Source organism: Sarcophilus harrisii, chromosome 4, assembly GCF_902635505.1.
Source record: "Sarcophilus harrisii chromosome 4, mSarHar1.11, whole genome shotgun sequence".
Classification (NCBI taxonomy): Eukaryota; Metazoa; Chordata; class Mammalia; order Dasyuromorphia; family Dasyuridae; genus Sarcophilus; species Sarcophilus harrisii.
The window spans coordinates 69,525,435-69,546,402 of NC_045429.1; the positions used below are offsets into that span (position 1 = coordinate 69,525,435).

Genomic DNA, 20,968 nt, shown 5'->3' on the forward strand with positions numbered 1-20,968 from the left:
TGACACCATGGCATCTTTTAACATTAAATAATTTGACTGAATAGCTGTTTGTTATATTAAGTATGTAAGATAATATTTAAGGTGGTTTTTATGATTTTTTCTTCAAATATTTATCCTTTTAACGTTCTCCTTTATTCTCTGCTACTAAACCTAGTTTTCCCCTTCATCTAGATGTTCAGAACTAATGGATTCCTCCTATTCTTCAACTTGGCATTGTTTTGGATTGCACTGCCTAACTGGCTCCTCTAAGTAGCCATTAAAAGCAATGCTTTCACTAGCATCCTAGTATCCTATTGCCCTTTGAATTTTTATTTTTACTCATCTTACCAACAGCAACTTCATCATCTAGTCTCTCGGCTAAGCTCTGCTAGAAAAAATATGGCACCATCAGAATCAACTATGTTCTCTCAGGTTGGCTAAGATGATAGGAAAAGATGATGAATCTTGGAGGGGATGTGGAGGGAAAACTGGGTCAATACATTATTGGTGGAGTTGCGAACTGATCCAACCATTCTGGAGAGCAATCTGGAACAATGCTCAAAGGGCTATCAAACTGTGCATACCCTTTGATCCAACAATTTTACTACTGGGCCTATATCCCAAAAAGATCTTAAAAAAGAGAAAGGGACCTGTATGTGCAAGAATGTTTGTGGCAGCCCTTTTTGTAGTGGCTAGAAACTGGAAAGTGAGTGGATGCCCATCAATTGGAGAATGGTTGGGTAAATTGTGGTATATGAATGTTATGGAATATTATTGTTCTGTAAGAAATGGCCAGCAGGATGATTTCAAAGGCCTGGAGAGACTTAGATGAACTGATGCTGATTGAAATGAGCAGAACCAGGAAATCACTATACAAGACAAGATTATATAATGATCAATTCTGATGGACTTGGCTCTCTTCAACAGTGAGATGATTCAAGCCAGTTCCAATGGACTTGTGGTGAAGAGAATCATCTGCACCCAGAGAGAGGACTGTGGGACTAAGTATGGATCACAACAGAGCATTTTCACTTTGTTGTTTGTTTGCATTTTGTTTTCTTTCTCACTTTTTTTCCTTGCTCATCTGGAGGGACTTGGGGGTAAGGGAGAGAGGAAAAAAAATTTTGCAACACGAGATTTTGCAGAAGTGAATAGATGAAAACTATCTATGCATGTGTTTTGAAAATAAAATGCTTTATTTAAAAAAAAGAAAAAAACCAACTGTGTTAAATGACTTCCATAATAGTAACTGGATTCACAAAAGCTAAACCAAATTTTCTCATTGTCACTTTCCTTACCTATAAAATAGGGCTAATGTTTGTATTATTCTACATTACAAAACTGCAAGGAAAAGTTATTTAGTTCTAGATGCTTTTTAAACTCTATATAAGTATCATGACTGCTTAGCAACTGTTTTATTGAACCCCCTTGCTTACTCCTAACAACAGTTCAAAATCTTTTCTATATTCAAGCCCCCAATCTTACTCCTATTTCCCCTTCATTTTAAAAAAATAAGCCAAATTTTAGTAACTTTTAGCAAATGATTTTGCCTTATCATTTAGTGAGATTAAATCCATCTTAAAATAAGCAGCACCCTCAATTTCTCTCTTCTCTACCCTGAAAACATATCAAATGTAATTTGTATCTCATATTTTTATTTTACTATCTCCTCTTAGCTTCCCTCAAGATTACAAATATATTGGAGAAGGAGGACAGAATAATTAGAAACCTAACCTATTACCCATTTTTACTAATTCCTTTCTTTGATTATTAAACTTCAGTTCCTACTGGAACAGTTCCTATAAGGAAACTTATAGTTCCTACTTTTACAATTCTGTGTTCTACTGAAATTTGCTCTTTAAAAGATCATCAATGATTTCCTAATCCCCAAATTTAGTTATCTTTTCTAGGTCCTTTATAAGGATGAATCAATAAACATTTATTTTGCTGTGGTTGTTCAGACATATCTTTGTGACCCCATGGACCATAGGCCTCCAAGCTCTTCTCTACTTCACTATCTCTAGAAATGTATCCAAGCTAATGTTTGTTGTTTGCATGATACTATGTATCCCTCTCATTTTCTGCCATCCTCTTCTCCTTTCCCAACATCAGAATCTTTTCTAGTGGGTCCTATCTTCTCATTATAAGTGACCAAAATATTTAAGCTTCAGCTTAATTTCTGACCAAGGATTCTCAAAAGCCACAATTTGAAAACTGATTCTGTAGGACTCAATTTATCTGACAGTCTAATTTTCAATGGTGTACATTGCTACCAGAAAAATCATAGCTTAGACTATGTGGACTTTTTTTTTTGAAATAAAGCTTTTTATTTTCAAAATACATGCATAGATCTAGATAGTCTTCAACATTCACTCTTACAAAACTGTGTTCCAAATTTCTCTCTCCCTTCCTCTCCCTCCCTCTTCCCCTAGATAAGCAATCTAATGTATGTTAAAACACGTAGTAATTCTATACATATTTCCACAATTCTTATGTTGCACAAGAAAAATCAGATCAAAAAAGAAAAAAAAAATGAGAAAAACCAAAATGCATGGAAACAACAACAAAAAAAGTGAAAATACTATGTTTGTGGCCCACACTCAGTTCCCACAGTCCTCTCTCTGGGTACAAATGGCTTTCTTCATCACAAGACCATTGGAACTGGCCTGAATCACCTTACTCTTGAAAAGAGCCACGTTCATCTGAATTGATCATTGTATAAATCTTGTTACCCTGTACAATGATCTCTTGTATAATCTTGCCGTGTACAATGATCTCTTGGTTCTGCTCACTTCACTTAGCATCTGTACATGTTAAGTCTCTTCAGGTTTTTCTGACATCATTCTGCTGATCGTATCTTAAAGAACAGTAATACTTATATGGACTTTTCTTGGCAAGACAAGGACTCTGCTGTCCAAATTTGCTATAGTTTTCTTTCCACAGAGCACTTTTAATTTCATGACTTTGATCTTTGAGCCCAAGATTATAAAATCTGACACTGCTTCCATTTCTTCCTCTTCTATTTGCCAGAAAGTGTCAAACACTTGGCAAATGTTTGTCACGATGTTAATTTTTTAGATGTTAAGCTTCAATCCAGCTTTTACACTCTCCTCTTTTACCCTTAGCAAGAGACTTCTTAATTCTTCTTCACTTTCTTTCATCAAAGTGGTATTCTCTGCAAATTTAAGATTGTTGATATTTTCCCCAGCAACATTTAGTGAAGTGTTTATTATGTCACAACCCTTGTACTAAAAACTGAATTCACACAAAAAAGCAAAAACTTATTTCCTGCCCCTTAAGGAGCCCATGTTCAAATGGGCAAGAGATTACATATACAACTATGTCCATACAGAAATATAAATATAATGTAAATAGAAAGTAGTCTTAAAGGAAAGGCCCTAGTAAAGAAAGACACAACAATCAGATAGGTGTATTTGAATTGAGTCTTAAAGGATGCCTAGAAAACAAGGAGGAAAAGGGTTCCAAGCAGAAAGGGGAAAATTATGAAAATATATAGAGTCCAGAGATGGGAGTACTATGCTTGAGGAACAGCAAAATGGCCAGTGTTACTGAGTGGTAGAATATGACATAAGTTGTTAATGGGCAAACCAATCTTTGAAGCTTTGGTATTGTTCATGTACCTTCCCTCTTCTATAGGTCATCACTCACCAAATCCTGCCTGTTTTATCCATGAGAAAGTTTCTTGAATCTGTCCCAAATAGCAATACCCTAGTTCATAACCTAGTTTTTTGCCATCTTTACCTCTCATCTACACTATTCTGATAACCTAAACGTCTTTTCATCTACAGTTATTCCAGTTTCCAATAAAGAGACAGATGTTCCTAAAGGATAATTCTATTCACACCAGTCTCCGGGTCAAAAACCTACAAAGCTTAATGTGCTAGGACTGCCACTGACATTACTATTATAGGAGATGAATGGGGAATATTTATTAGGAAAAAAATTTTTTGTTAAGTGCATAGGATTTAAAATGAACACCATCTTTTTTTTTTAATCACTGTATTGCCAAACCATATGCTACATAATTTTAAAAAATTACATGTATTAGTAGTCAAAAAGTAACATGGGATTTCTTTCCCTAGTGGATTTTTTTCCCCATAGTAATAGATAGAGAATGAAGAGGAAAGTAGAAAAAAAATGAAAAAATCTTTTTGAATTGTTCAATTATGAGAAGAATTCTTCATTTATAATTAATGAATGTGATTATTACTAATTACTTAGCTCACCTGTCATTCATTTTGGATTGCACCAAGATCCCCCCCACCCCCCCAAAAAAAACCCAGTAAATCATGGGACATGGAAGGAAATTAAATTATATAATTAAGAAAATGATTAGAGAAAGATTTCTGTATTAGCAAACCACCACTGGTAAAAAATATTAAAGGATATTAATAGTTTCATCCAGATCTTCTAGGTCCCATTCTATGCTTCGCAAGTTGTTTCTGAGCTCATTGGTAGTCCAATCAACTTCTTCTCTTGTTGCTACAGAAGGATCCTGAAGGAGTTCTGTCCATCTCTGGAATAACCCTTGAGCAGTATTGACAGCTTTCTGTACCTCCCTACAAAAAAAAAAAAAAAAAAAAAGATGAAGGAATGAAAGAAACAATGCAACTATGAAAAAAAAAAGGATTACTCTTAAATTGGATCCCTTTGTGCTTTAAAAAAAAATTCTCATATGTAAATTGTCATTGTCAAATTGAAGGTGCTAACTGTATCAAGTCCTGAATGCTACATATTTCATTAAATAATCACACAAAGAAATCATTCTAACATTTCAAGTTAACTCAAAAAGAATTTATTAAGAACCAGGCACTGGTGATACAAAAGCAAAGCTAAAATAGCTCTACCCTTATGTAACTTATATTGTATGGGAAGAAAACGACATATACAAAAAAAAAAAAAAAAAAAAAAAAAAAAGTCAGTTTAGTGGACCAGATCTGAGTTCTTATATACACTTATGTACCTATGTGATTATAGGCAAGTTACTTAACCTTTCTCAGACTCGGATTCTTCTTTTATAAAATGGGAATAATAAAAACATATGTGGACAGTAATAGATCTTAGTGAAGCATTTTACAACTCTTAATGAGCAATAGAAACACTAGTTGCTATTGTTATTCTAGAGGGGAAGATACTTGCAATTGTTTAAACTGTGAGCTTCCTGGAGATGAAGCTCAAGCTGAGCTTTATTAAAAAAGCCAGTGATTAAATGAAATGAATGTAAAGGAGAGCATATCCCAAGAATGGAAGACTGTCTATGCAAAAATATGGAGTTGGGAGATGAAATATCATATCAAGAAGAAGCAAACTTTGAGTTTGGTTAGAAAATAACACATGAAGGAGAGGAACATGAAGTAAATCTGGAAAGACATGCTGGGAGTCATAAAGTAATCAACATTAAACATTCATAATGTGGCAGTCCAAGTATTGAGGAACCCAATATTTATAAATAAGCAAGATAATTCCTAACACTGAGGAGATTACATTTTAATAGGGAAAGACAACATATAAGAGATGAGGAGAAAAGAAAAAGGATATGCTAATAGGTAAAATAAGTGGGGAATGACTTAGTTCCAGACAAAAGAAATGAAGATTTCAACATTTTATTATGTACCTCCTATGTGCAAAGCACTATGCTATGCGCTGAGGATACAAACAAGACAGTCCCTCCTCTCAAGGACCTCACATTCTAAATGGGGAGACATTATAAGTTAAACATATATAGGTTTAAATTAGAAGTCAGACAAAAAAAAAATTCATGGTTCTTATAGTGTAGCAGTAAAGCAGATAATAATGCATCTTCTTACAATCTTTCTGACATTGAACTAGTTGAGTGCCAAAGTCTTTAGTCTCAAGAACTTCAGCAGAAACCCATTACTGCTTCCTCTATTAATGGTAGTAAGGACAGGCTTCAAGTCACTGGTCTGAGGGGTGCTGCTACTCTCCCAGGACTCTCAGGCTTACCTATGTTGGGTTGATAGACCTCTTTCCCACAGTGACTGCTCTGCTAAATGATAAGGGGACTAGTAGAGAGATCAGTGATCAGACAGATATTGCTGTACTTATGGCTCTTGGGTTCTGGGTCTAAAAGGAAGCAATGGTTAAAGAGGTGCAGTAGTTTGATTTGCCTGGCACATGCTAGCTTCAAACTCTTGCTCGGGGTTCTTTGAAATTTCAGTTAAAGCTGATTTGCCTGCTGAGTAGGCTTTTGGTGGAGATGACTAGCACATCCAAAAAAAAAACAACAACAAAAAAAAACAAAACAAAAAAAACAAACAAAAAAAAACATGTTCCACAATAGTTGATTTCCCTGCTGATGGCTGCTGTGACTGGGCTTAGAGGTATGATCACTGTGATCACTGGCCTGGAAAGTGCTCAGAAAGCAGGGTCTGCGTTACAGTGGGATGGGGGATAAGGAGACCTGGGGTACAAACCTGTATAACTTGAAGGATAGTAGTGTTCTCAACAGAAATGGAGAAGTTAGCAAGAGGGAAGAGTTTTGAAGAAAAGAGTATGTATTTGGTTTTAGAAACCAAGAGTTTGAATTGCTTATGGAACAATATATGGAGATGTCCAATAAGACAGTTGGTGATATGGGTATGGGGTTCAGGAAAGACTGGGGTTACACAAACAGATCTAGGAATCTAGAAGAGGGGTGTGGGACACAGTCAAAAGCTATACCTACAAATTTGGGGGAGGGGGAGAGGAAGGAAACAGATTCAGCATTTCTCTCATGATGCTAAGCACTTGGGATACATATAGTAGTAAAAGACAATCATTGCCCTCATGGAACTTACATTCTAATGGGGAAGAAAATACTAAAAAAAGAAAAAAAGGGCAAGAGAAAAGGAGATGAAAGGAAAGAGATGAGACACCCATCAGGAAAAAATTCAAAAACAAGACCAGGAAAATAAAGGCTGGCTTTGAATCCCTCCATAAAATGAAGACCCCAAAAAGAATTCTCAATGTGAGAAGGCCATAGATCATGCAGAAGAATATTTCAGTTTAAGAGAAGGCTGGATGTTCCAAAGCTGCAGATATTGAGAATAGTTTCAAATTGAGAAAACTGCAAAACATGGTTTGGAAGCCTCAAAATCAGGAAGAGGTCAAGAGGGATATAAAGAAAAGTCTGATTTAGTCCTCTTGAAGTGAAACTTGTAGAAGATTACGTATTTTGAGAGTAAAAGGTGGAAAGGGAGTGAATTCAAGATATGGGGGACAGCTAATATAAACACAGGAATAGGAACACAGAGCACCATTGAATCAGTGCTTTTGAATTATGGTACTGGAGAAGACTTGAGAGAGTTCCTCCAATAAGGATATCCAATCAGTTTAATGATTAAATTAATTCAAACTACTTATTGAGGGGACAAATTCCTGAAGCTGAAGTCACAAAATGAAAAGACAGAACAACTCACTGGAAAAGACTGAATGTGAAAGGAGAAGGGGATAGCAGCTTTCTTTTCCTTTCCCTCTTTCCTATGCTATCTGGAAAGCCTCATGAAATAGTCATTTTGCTTTCTTGCTCTTCTTTTTCTTCCTTCCTTTTTTTTTTTTTTTTTTTTTTTTGGCCTCTGGTATAATATTGTGAACTTGCATCTATAGTTCTTCAGGCATTTTTTCTACTAGATCTAATCCTTTAAATCTTTTCATCACTTCCTAGTCATAAGGAATATTACTCAGGTCACATATATAGTTTAGTTCATCATTTCATTGAGCTATATAAGTCTCTCCATCACAATAAGACAGTAATCCAGGAGGGTAAAGGACCTTAGTGACTAATCCAAATCTGTCATTTTCTAAATGAAGAAACTGAGATCCAAAGAGTTAAATTTGGTTGTTTAACTTTCCTAAAGTTATGGTAGTAAGAAGCAGAACTGAAATCTGAAGTCTTCCAATTACACAACTGTTTATTTGCAGAATAAAGATAAAAAGATCTAGGAATCATTTCTACAAAGAGGATAAATCCATGAGAGTCAAGGAGATCACTAGAAAAGAAAAAACAAAAACAAAACAACTCCTCCCAGCTGCCAGAAGGCAAAATTAAATGTAGAATTGACAGAGGATAGATTTGCACTGAAATAACAGGTAAGACTCAGTGAATTTTTTTTTTAATTATAGCTTTTTATTTACAAGATATATGCATGTATAATTTTTCAGGATTGACCCTTGCAAAACCTTCTGTTCCAACTTTTCCACTCCTTCCCCCCACCCCCACCCTTAGATGGCAGATAGATCCATACATATTAAATATGTTAAAGTACATGTTAAATACAACATATGTATACATATCCATACAGTTATTTTGCTGCACAAGAAGAATCGGACTTTGAAATAAGGTAAAATTAACCTGAGAAGGAAATCAAAAATGCAAGCGAACAAAAATAGGGGGATTGGAAATGCTATATAATGGCTCACACTCGCTTCCCAGAGTTCTTTCACTGGGTGTAGCTGGTTCTCTTCATTATTGAACAAATGGAACTGATTTGGTTCATCTCCTTGTTGAAGAGAACCACGTTCATCTGAATTGATCATCATACAGTATTGTTGTTGAAGTGTATAATAATCTCCTGGTTCTGCTCGTTTTACTTAGCATCAGTTCATGTAAGTCTCTCCAAGCCTCTCTGTATTCATTCTGTTGGTCATTTCTTACAGAACAATAATATTCCTTAAGATTCATATACCACAATTTACCCAACCATTCTCCAATTGATAGGCTTCCATTCAATTTCCAGTTTCTAGCCACTATAAAGAGGGCTGCCACAAACATTTTGCACACATGGGTCCCTTTCCCTTCTTTAAAATGTATTTGGGATATAAGCCCAGTAGTAACACTGATGGATCATCAAGGCTATGTACAGTTTGATAACTTTTTGAGCACAGTTCCAAATTGCTCTCCAGAATTGGCTGGATGTATTCACAATTCCACCAACAATGTATCAGTGTCCCAATTTTCCCACATCCTCTCCAATATTCAGCATTATCTTTTCCTAGCCAATCTGAGAGGTGTGTAGTGGCATCTCAGAATTGTCTTACTTTGCATTTCTCTTATAATGACTTGGAGCATCTTTTCATATGGCTAGAAATAGTTCCAATTTCTTCATCTGAAAATTGTTCATATCCTTTGACCATTTATCAATTGGAGAATGGCGTGGTTTCTTATAAATTAGAGTCAATTCTCTATATATTTTGGAAATGAGGTCTTTATCTCACTAAGAAATCAAGCAACAGATTTATAAAGACTAGATCAAAGGGAGAAATTTCTTCTTCTTTTCCTCTTAAAAAAAAGTACAGTAAAGGGAAAAGAGGATCTTTCTTCATCCCTTCACCATCAGCCATATCATCTTGCCACAGAAGCTCATGTGGAACTAAGTGTTGAGTTTGGTATACTGTGGAATTATGGAATTGAGTTGATTATGAAAGAACTGTCATCATATTTGTAGTATCACTTTTCATGGCAGCAAAAATCTACATACAAAATAAAGACAAGTTGAGGTACATTCAATTTTTTTTATGTCCAAGAGTCAGTTGATAATGGACTAAAATTCAGGAAAAAGATTAAGACTTACTATAGAAATCTGAAAGTCACATCCATAAAGATAATAATTAAGCCGAAGAAATCAAATGTGATCACCTAGTGAAAGAGTGTGAAGAGAAAAAGGTGATCCAACACAGAAACTTGAGGTACTTACAGCATGGAGATGGTGTGATATTGATAAGGAGGCTGGGGAGTGAATACTAGATTATAGGAAAACCAAGACAAGGTGTCACCAAAGTCCAGAGAAAAGAGGATTGAGGAAGATCAGACTGCCATCAAGGTCAAATACTGTAGGAGGGCAACAAGCATTCATTATGGGCTTACTATGTGCCAGGCACTGTGCTATACAGTACAGTAGTAGAACTGATACTCTTGTAGATAAGAATGAGGAGAACTGAGAAAAAGCAAGTGATCTGGCAATTAAGAAACTATTGGCAACTTTGGAAAGAGTAGTTTCAGCTGGATGTAAGTCAGAAATTGGACCACTAAATCTAATGGCCATTTCTCAGTTCTCATCCAGGTTACCCACTAACCATGAGCATCCCTCAAGACTCTGTGAAAAATGCTCTTTTCTTACATACAATTCCATTTCATGGTCTAATCAGCTCCCATAGTCATTATCTTTATGCAATGTTCAGTTATATTTTTCTAGCCCTGACCTCCAGTATCACATCTTTAGCTGCCAAGTGGACATTTTGAACTGGATGTCATACATATGTTAAACTCAACATGTCCAAAACTGAACTCATTATCTTTCTCCCCAAATTGTCCTCTGCTATTTATTGCTATAGAGGACAGCATCATCCTCTCCCAGTTATGCAGGCTCAAAACCTAGTTGTCATTCTCAACTCCTCACACTCTCATCTGCCCTCCCATACCCTAACTGTTGCCCAGTCCTGTCACTTCCACATTCATGATAATTTCTCATATATGCCTTGTCTTATCCGAGACTGCCTTCACCCTGGTGCAGGTCCTCATCACTTCACAACTGGAAGGCAATAGCCTTCTTCTTGGTCTAAATCTCCCTCCAATGAAGTTCATCCCTGACTCAACTGTTAAATGGACCTAAGTTTGACTGTCATCTTCCCACATTTTAGTCATTCCCAACCAAAATACTATTTCTAGGTTTTCAATACCCCCTTCCCATACTCTATTGTCCAACCAAACTAATCTGCTTGCCATTCCTTACATTCAACATCCTACTTCTCTTCTCCTCTACTTTGTACAGGATGACCCCCATGCCTAGAATGAGAATTTCTCATTCAAAGGTAAGCTTAAGTGTCACATTTTACATGGGGCTTTTCCCAGGTTCCCCAACTGCTATAGTATCTGGGACACATGGCTGGGTTGGAATCATCAAGGGCAGCTCAGAATTTCTTCTGATTACCAACATACTTTTAGCTATTTTTTGTTTTAATCTTTCCAGTCCCAAAAGACTAATTTTTTCCCCCCTTGGTGGAAAAAAAAAGGCAAAGAAAAATATCTTGTCTCCATTCCAAGCTACAATCCTTTCCCTTCCTTTGACCTCCCCCCATCCTAGTTAACATGAAACCATTTAAAGTCAAGATTTAGAGGTGAAAAGGACCAGAGAACATCAGATGATGGATGAAGACAATGAGACTGAAACATTAAAATAACTTGCCCAGGGTCACATAGCTAAGTAAGTGCTTCAAAGAGCATTTGAACCAGTCTTCCTAATTCCACTGCTCTAACCTATTATACCATTCTCCCCTTCCTTCTCTGTCATCCTTTGCTTTTCTTTGGGGCCTCAACTTATTTTGAAGTCCTGGCCTTGTTCTTCTAGAATTGCCTGTGCCACAATTTTGATCCATCTTCTATTAAATGTCCCTGGTTCTCTCTTCTATCCATGTCTTTCAAAAGTCCAAATTGATCGCTGAGGTTCACATGTCTGTTTCAGTCTTTCTTTCAGCTTATCAGCTTAGTAGATATCCCCTTTCTTTGAGTAATGATTATGCAGCATGATAGTCATTAAAAAAAAAAAAAAACTGATACATACATAGAATGAAACAGTAGCTAGAAGACTGGCTGTGAAGTCAGGAAGATCTGGGTTCAAGTATTGCTTCTAATATACACAAATTAGCTGTGTGATTGTAGTCAAGTCTTAAATTCTCAAGGCTCCAAAGAACTCTTTAGGATTACAAATGAGTTAACAATAAGCAGCAATGAACCCCCTCCCCCCCAACTGATACAGGTATATGCATGCATCTGTCACATAGCCTATATGTGATTCGGATTTTCCCTCCTTTACAGGACACATTTATCAATTCTGCAAAGAAAATATAAATTCCCCTTTGAAATAGAAGCCTTAAGAAACCTCTAAATTGGCATATTTCATGTATAAGTTATTGGCATCTACTGACCCTATTAAAACTCAAGATATATGTGAACGATTGCATAACTGTGAACAACGTGCATCAAGTCATATAGATAGGCTGGTATATTTCAACACAGCTTTACTGCAGCTACTGGAGTGCCCACATTTAATCTGAGCCCCAAATCACACATAATCTAGCATCATCATAAACACTGAAATCAGAAATTTTTCAAAAAATTGCTACTCTTCATTCATCAAGTGTGCCATGTAGTTGTAAAGGATTTATGCTGATCTAGGCCAACTCTCTTTACAATTTCTTCACTAACAAGTAAAGAAAAAAATGTGCCAGCTGAGCAAGATGAACTCCAAGGCTCTGAGAACAAATAATGCTGATTTAGCTGGGGCTAAAACATACAACTTTGGCCTCGTTAGCACTGTGCTTTTAACCAAAGAGTTGAGTAGCTACAAGCAGTAAAGACTATCCCATTTGTTCTTATAAAAATTCAAGGTATTTATTCAGACAAACCTTGTAGGCTTACTTCTTTTAACTAATCTTTCAAATTAAATAACAGGACATGACAGATACAACCAACCATGGTAGAAAAACAAATCAAGTTTGTGTTTCTAAGTTTGTGACACGTTGCTGACAGTGAATAAATAGACTGAATGTGTAAAGAAATTTATTGTGCTTCACATTTAACAATGAGCAGCAAATCAGTCGATGTGCTAATAAGCTAGTTTATGGCTTACTCAGTACTTTTGTTCTATTCATTACAATTTTCCTTTTGGAGACTAATAGAAATGTGCATCTTTACCTAAAAAGGAGGAAAAATAATTAATTTAATTGCATTAATTTTAATCCTTATTAGAATCTTTGATCAAAGGAAGAACTGAAAGCTTTTAGTTAAAAGGAGATAGGTGAAATGCCAGTAGATCTAAAGAAATTTAAATCAATCCAAATTAACCACAAATTAGCAAAAATATGGACATTCCCTCTCTAACAGGTTTTTTAATTATGAATTCTACAAAGGATGTACAAATTCCCTTTTGTAACAGAAGCCTTAAGAAACATCTAAGTTGTCATATTTCACTTAGTAACATTACCAGCTTTCACTAGTTCTACTAAAATTCAAATCTATAAAGACACTGTAAAGAGCGTCAGTGCAGGAAGAGATTCACTCCAGGTATGGGAGGAATACCTATGATTTGGGGAGTGAAGGAAGAAGGGAGATCTAGGGTACAGAAAATGCTTTTGTAACTAATAGAATATTCAACATGTGATGGGTCAGGCCATCATTTTTAATGCCTTACATGTCAATTTAGTCTGTCTTTAAATGTAGATTATTTGGAAGGGGGACAGGGGATTTTCACTTAACCTTTATTTCTATATACAATTATCACCCTATTTCTCTCCACAGAAAAACTTTTCAAATAAATCACCATATTGGAGTTTGGGGGAAGGATGTAGAGGGAAAGAGAACACCATAACTCTCAGCCTTAAGAACCTTGTAGTCTAGTTCTGTCATTATAATTTCACAAATATTAAGGACACCAATGACATCTTTTTAGTCAAACTAGATTGCTTTTATTCATTCTCCTTGATTACATTTGGAAATGCTGCTCATTCCCTTCTTTAAATTTAAAACACCTTTTCAAGATTTTGTGGATGGCATATATGGCATATATTATGGCACATTCTCTGTGTCTCTCTGGCTTGCCTTTTTTTAAATCTCTAACTCTGGTCATTTCCCAAAGCTAAAGTGCTTTCTTGAACTCATTCAATTTCACTTTCAACTGCTGTCTCTAAAATGATGCATAACTCCCCAAGTTTATCTGCAGTCCATCTTTACTATTCAATTCTCCCATTTAAGATCAAATCCTATATTTCTATTTGTTTTCATGACCTCACCCTTTGTTTTAAAATCACCTTCCAGATTGTCTAGCACAATGACTTGTATATTCTGTAATTGTGTTCTGTGTATTGTGTGTTCTGTAAATAGTGCCTATCAATTACCTCCTACAAAAATCAGCTTCTCTTTTCTAATTTCTGCTTTGGCCTTCAAAACCACCATTCAGCTATTAACTTCGGAATAAAAAAGTATTCTATTTGCTTTGTACTCCACTGATCTCATGAAGTTCTCTCAGTTTTCATCTGTAATGTACAAGATGTCTTTCTTCACTATATTGCCCAAACCAGCATATCCCAGATCAAAGCCATCATTACACAAGATTATTGCAAAAACAATGAGTCTTCAAGCTTGCAATCAATAACAACAATAATAGACATTTATATAGTACTTTAAGTTTAATTTTGCAAAATACAAACATCTTTCTTGAGCCTTACAATTACTGTATGGCAAACCCTTTCTCTATTTTACAGATGAGTAATTTAGCTAAGAAAGATAAAATAACTTGCTTATTATCTCCACAATTATTACCAGTGGGAGGATTCAAACTTGGCTCTTCCAGATTCTAAGTATGGTACTTTATCATGCACACTTCTTCCCAATTAAGCTCAACACATATTTTTTGTCTATCTGTTTTGGGTTTTTGATGTGACCTGTGATCTAAAAAGATCACCTATTAGATCACGTTTTACCCAAATGCTAGTATAAATAAAAGGTCCTTCAACAATGATTTCATCTTAACTCTCCAGGTTAATCTTTTGTCACTGTTTATGGTAGAATCAAGCCAATCTCTTTAGTATACTCCTTATGCTAAGGCTACTTTGCCCAATTCTTTCTCCTTATTGAAATCTGCCTCCCCACACAAAGGCGCCATTTTCAGTTTGGTGGGAAAGGTGTACAATTAATGTGATACAAATCAGATTATAAAGTATTATGTGACCATTTATGGGAAAAATTACTTCCAGTTTGAGAAGTGGATTACAAATGAAACTTCACAAGTGTATTTGATCCTGAACAAGACAGTTTTTCCATGACCCATAAAATGGAGACAACGCTCTACCTACTAGGTGAGATTGTGAGGAAAATGTCTTATAATCTGTTAACACACCCCTGTCACTGAGATTTTTATTCATCTAGGTCCGTATTTATTTCATGGTGCAGATTAAGTATTTCTTGTTTCATGCACTCTTTCCTGATTGACACTATTACCCAATTATCTTCCCTTCTCTAACATATCTAGGGGAAGCTTGTAACAGAGGAAAGGGAACTAAGTTTGGAATGAAAAAACATGGACTGACAGATTTCACCTCTCCAAGCCTGTTTTCTCATCAACACAATGACCTCACAGGGTTTTTATAAAAATCAGTGGAACTAAAAGGTATATAACAATGATCTGTAACAATAAAAATAGTAATAAATATAAGCTAATATTGCTACCACAATTTCATATTATTATATGAGGTTTGAAGGAAATAGGAATGTTTAGCCAAGAAAATAGTCAAAGGGAATATGACAGCCATCTTCAAGTTTTTTGTTAGATTGTTACATGTAACTAGGATTATTTTGTTTGGTCTTATAAGGGCAAAAACATTATCAATAGGTAGAAGCTACAAGGAGATAAAAATTTAGGCTTGATGTCAGGAAAAACTTCCTACAACTGTACAATTGTCCAGATCTCAAAAAGAGATGACTTCCCCTTTCAAGCAGAGGTTGGATGACACTTGTCAGGTATGTTACAATGGGATTCCTTTGCGGTAGCGGTCGGGGTACATAATCACTGAAGTCATATTCTAATCAAATTCTATGATTTATTCCTGTCTTGAAAAGTTCTCTAACTGCTTCATACAGGTACATCTTAAGATCATGGATTTAGAGTTGGAAGGAACTTTTCCAGTCACAGAAGTAGTAAATGCCAGAGTAAGTACTTGAGCTGATTTCCTTCTCTCTCAATCTAGTAGTGCTCTTTACACTGAATCATGCTTTTCTGTGCTATTAGCAGTCATCTGATCCAACCACTTCACTTTACAGAGAAGAGGTTAAGTAACTTTACATGAGAAGTGGCAGAGGACTTAGTTCCATAGATGGGTTTACAAACTCTTCCTAAATAATCTGTGTACTACTTTTGTAACCTTCAAGGAGCCTAGCATAGTGCTAGGTAGACTGGTTCAATACATGTTTCCTCAATTATAAAATTAAAGTACAGGATTAAAATCAGTGATCCTAGAACCAAACTACACTTAAGAGAAGCCTAAACATTTGAAAAGTTTTCATAAAAATCTTTGGGTTTAAAACAGAAGTTTTTGGAAAAATAACATCAGTCAACTTTCCTCAAACAATTATTCTATAAAGCAAAAGAGTTTCTTTCATTGAACTGTACTTAGTCAAGTACTCTGTGTAGAGAGAACAAGCTTATTTCTTTTGCTACAAATGATCTGTTATTGTATATGCATAAAGAAATGTTTGTTGTTATAACCAAGATTCTGGAAAAATATTCCTTGGTGAAGGATGAATCATTAAGGAGAACCTAGGGAAGCAGAGAGCTGAGAAGAACTGGACTTTTCCATCATTGAAAATCTATATCCTGCTCTGAAATAACAGTTTTAGAGGCATACCAAGTTATGGGTAAGGATAATTCAGGGTTAACAATTGTTAGAAACAAAACTCTTTTTTAAAAAAATATAGCTAAACAATGTTAAAGTGAAATAACACTATTTAGAAAAGTTTTAAGTAAGGCATGTTTGACATGGCACTTTATGATAGTTTATAGAATCACTCTTTCTTTTCAACCACCCCATGAAGCAAACAATGCAAGAACTCTATGCTTCATTTTACACATGGAAAAACTGAAATTTGGAATGATAAACAACTTTTCCAATAGTCCATAGCAAGTTATGTAGGTCAAAGTTAGGAATGAAGCCAGTTCTACTTATTCCAAATACAGTGTTCTTTCCACCAAATCGCCCGAAAAGTAGGGATGCTCCTCAGACACAAATAGGAATTTAGTGAGAAATACAAACAGAGAAGTTAACAAACATCTGTGTTTTATATGGGTCACAAGACCAGAAAGATCTCCAGAAATAATGAACAGGGGAAATGGAATATTAGATTAGGATGATCTGAAGCCTAGGGGAGTCATGTTCAATTCAAATTTATTAGGACTAAAAGCTCAAAGTGTTTGATTTAGCTTTTAATTCAGGCTAAGGTATTTAAAATTCCAGGACAAGAACCAAAAGAGGGGTCAATGAAAACAGATTAAGAACTGTGAGAATTAAACTCAGTAAGGACTAGTAAAAGCTAATATTATAGGTTTTAAGAATTTTTAATGATTAATTTCTGATTTATTTTAAAAACTTTGATTCCTTGCAATGTCTATTTATTAAAAGCTTTTAAAAAAATCAGAAAAGGCTGTGATTCCACTGAAAGCTGGGTGGGAACCTATATTCCATTTTGCATTGACTCTGAGAAGAGGAATTCAGATGGAAGACACCAAGTATGCCAAATCTCAAAAGCATAAAAAAAGAGTAAAGGAAAGCATACTTTACTTCCTATTCACTTAGGAGATTTAAACTGATCTATTCTTCCATACTAATTTGAGTGTTAGGGAAGCAACATTTAATACACACATAAAAAAAAATTTACAACTACACATAGTCTTGAATTGTATTTTCATGTGTGTTAGTTTCTTTTCTACGCCACTCATTTGGATTTAACCATTCTGTGTGTACATGTACTCTGATCTCCTCGATTTAAGGAGCAGAAAACATTTTCTATCTCATTCAACACTCACCACAATGTTACGCACATATGAATCTCTCTAATAATCTAATACTTATTAATCTAAAAATACTTGTTGAATGAATAAAAAAGAGGTTCATCAAACTACCATCCAATAACCAATACAAAACCTTAGTTTTAATGACAAAATCCATTCCCTTCATTCCTCTGCATTAAAAAAGCTAAATGCCTTCCCACTGAACACCTCAGTATCAGGCTTGAAATAATGAACTAAGAAAAAAAAGCTCGATATTCCACTTGTGAAGTTTTAAATTTTTATCATTATAACTATACTGCATGACTAAACACAATGTGAAGAGGATATAGCACTTTGTAGCACTCTGAAATTTATTCGATTATTACACACTTCTCAATTATGAAAACTGCTAGTTTCTACTCAAGCATCAAAGAAGAGAAACAAAGGACTTAAAACAACCTATTCCACATACCAGAAATCTTTGTGGAGAGTGTACATTTCCTAATTCAGTGAACTAAATATTATCCTTAAAATTTGAATGCTAATAAAAGTAGAATACATATTTTATACATGCATGTGTATATATATATATATATATATATCTACACACACACACACATCCATCTTTACTGCTACACATGTGTGTATATAATATACAAGAGCACATTTCTTAAACAATACAAAATGAAGGATTGGAATAGCAACAGTTTAGCTTAACAGGTTTTCCTACTTTTATGAAACAAAATTAACCAAAGAGAAAAGAACTTTCAAGGGTACTCTTAAGCAGGAGGATAAATTTACTGCACTGTAATCTTCACAAGAATTACAATTATTAAAGTGTGCATTAGAGTAAAAATATTTACTCCTGCTAGGACAACCTCAGTTAGCTTTGTTCTCTACTGTAAATGCTGATAATAACTAAGAAAGCAAAATAGCATAAAAAGTTAGCTAAGTATCTTGAACTTTGGGGTCCTTTGGTTTTTCAGATATTCTTGTCCAAGCAAGAGGATCTGATTTGCAATTGAAGGATTTAAACTCAAACCCTGTCAAAACTTTGGCCAAATGATTTAATCCAATTTTTGTGCTTCTTTTTTCTTTGACTATAAAATATAGGGATTTTTACCTTTAAAGCATCTGGCAGTTCAAAATTTATGATGCTATTCTCGTCCAAACCATAGAGACTAAATGCTAGCAGCATGACTTATTTTTTTTCCCTCCATGATGAATGACTCTCTCTACCAATGCAGGATAGCACATCAAGAGATTTTTCTAGAGGGTTATAAGGCCATTACATGTGGGGGAGGAGGTAGCAACCAAGATCTTCAGGGCCTCCTCCAGGTCAGTTCTCTAGCCACCAAACTAAGCTGCCTCGCTTATAACTTCTCTCACCGAAAACAGAGAGATTAGATATTAGAAGTGTGATTTCTTTATTTTTCCCCCCCTCTATGATAAATAACTTTCTCACCAATGCTGATCAGAACATTGAGGGAAAAGTGATTTTTCTAGGGGTTAATCAAGATCTTCCCAGGCCTCCAGACTAAGCTGACTCTCCAACATATACCTCCTAATTAAGTTGTCAGTGAGAAATTACAATCCCATTCTCCTTTTTCTGCCATTTGCTACAGGCTTCAGTCAACTCAAGAAAATGGTTTATATCCCCTTTGAACAAAATAAAAGAACCCCCCTCCCCCGCACTGAGAGAAGATGACAACTAATGGATTGAGACACTTAAACGATCAATCCAGGAGATGACTAGGAAGGCAGAAAAAGAGAACGCAGGAGGGACATCTAACACTGAAGTAAACGTTTTAACAACAACTTTCCTTCAGAAGGGGGGGGGGTGGGGAGGGGGACGGGGACTCGCTGCGGCTGGAAAGCTGCAAAGTTTGGTTTGGCTGGTTTCATTGTTTTCTTTCCAACATCATCACTGAGTATGAAAGACTGTTTTTCTTTCACCACATTACTCAACACACTTAAAAAAAAGTCTGCTCCATCAAATTCGGTTGCTTGCGTTCCCTCTCCCTAGAGCTGTACCAACACACCCGCCCCACGCCTCCCTGCAAACAGGCTCCGACACTTCTGGGCTGTCTGTGGTCTCCCCGAGACTCAGAGCTGAAGACAATGGGAGTTTACCCAGCGGAGTCAATCTAGGGGCTGGGCGGGTGACTCCACAGGTGGAGGGGAGGAAACTCATTCCACCCAGCAGCGCGTCCCTTCTCCGCCACTTGTTGCCCGAGGGCGGCCCGAGTCCGGGAGCTTGCTGGTGGTGCTGCTGTGGCTCCCGCCCCCGTTTCCCTGCGCCCCGCGCGGAGTCGCGGGCTGACACGGGCCTCTCCTTAGACGCACAGAACGGCTCTTCTTCCCCACACGGGTAACCCACGCAGGACAGCGCCCCCCCCCCTCCGAACCGTCACCGTCCCACGACGGCACAGTCCGGGCCCGACGGAGCAAGCGAGCCGGGCTCGGGGAGTTCCTTCGGCTGGGGCTCAGGGAGCTCCGGCCCCCCAGCAGCGTTCCAGCCCAGAAGGGCCCCCGGGGCTCCTCCCGACCAGGCCGCGGGGCTAAAAGAGGCCGCCGCGCGCCGCGGGCCGAGCCCCGCACCGCCATACTCACCCTTTCACCACAAAGAAGGGGTCCTCCATGGACATGGCGTCCCGGCGGCCGCCCCACCGCAGCCCGTCCGCGCGCACCGGCTGCTCGGCCCCGCGTCCCGCCGCCCCGCCGAGGTGTACGGGGCCTGAGATCGGCGGCCCGGCGACGGGTGCGCGCGCAGAACCTCCGACGCTACCGCGTCTCAGGGGCGGCCTGCCGTGGGGAGAAACGCAACCGAGGCGGCCGCAGGCTCCTCAGCTTGATCCCCGCCTGGAGACTACGAGACTCCCGGGACCGGCTCCCCCCGTGCCTCCGCCCCTAGCGGCCCCGCCTCCTCGAGCCTGACCAATCACAAGCACACCTCCCAAACCACCACTTCCGCACTCCACTTTCACGTGACACAGGCGGTGTCTTCCTATAGAAGTTGTGGGGGCGTGGTCACGTGACGAGGGATCTGGGCCGCCAGGAGCTCCAGGAGTTGGAGGAGGGGCTGCTTTTCCCTCGTCACACGGTAGGATGCGTTTCTGGAGGAGGGATTGGTCCCCAGTGATAAATGCTTCCTCGCTCCTAGAGGTGGGAGCTTTTCAGTCCCGCTTTACGAAGCAGTTGGGTCCTTTTTCAGTCGCCTCTGACCATCTTCACGAGGGCATTGGGAGCTTTCTCGACATTTCCTTTTCCAGCTCATTTTATAGATGAGGAAACTGAGGCAGACAGGGATGAAATGAGGTTTCTGGGACATTGTAGAGAAAACCAGGAAGAAACAAGCGCGATTTTCCCCCAACTGGTGGGTTCTCCCTGGAGCTTTTTTTCATAGGATTTTAATAGCTTGAATTTCTTCCTTTGAA

General features: G+C 37.4%; 1 protein-coding gene across 1 annotated transcript in view; it reads right to left on the reverse strand.

Moving 5' to 3' along the window:
• The window catches only part of STX6 (syntaxin 6), a 48,595-nt gene extending 28,184 nt beyond the window's left edge, over positions 1 to 20,411 (reverse strand). The window contains exons 1-2 of the mRNA XM_031936985.1: positions 20,145 to 20,411; positions 4,390 to 4,559 (exon numbers count right to left, since the gene is read on the reverse strand). Coding sequence (XP_031792845.1) covers positions 4,390 to 4,559; positions 20,145 to 20,179 — 205 coding nt within the window. The 5' untranslated portion in view covers positions 20,180 to 20,411. The remainder of the gene's footprint in view (positions 1 to 4,389; positions 4,560 to 20,144) is intronic.
• Positions 20,412 to 20,968: the final 557 nt, after the last annotated feature.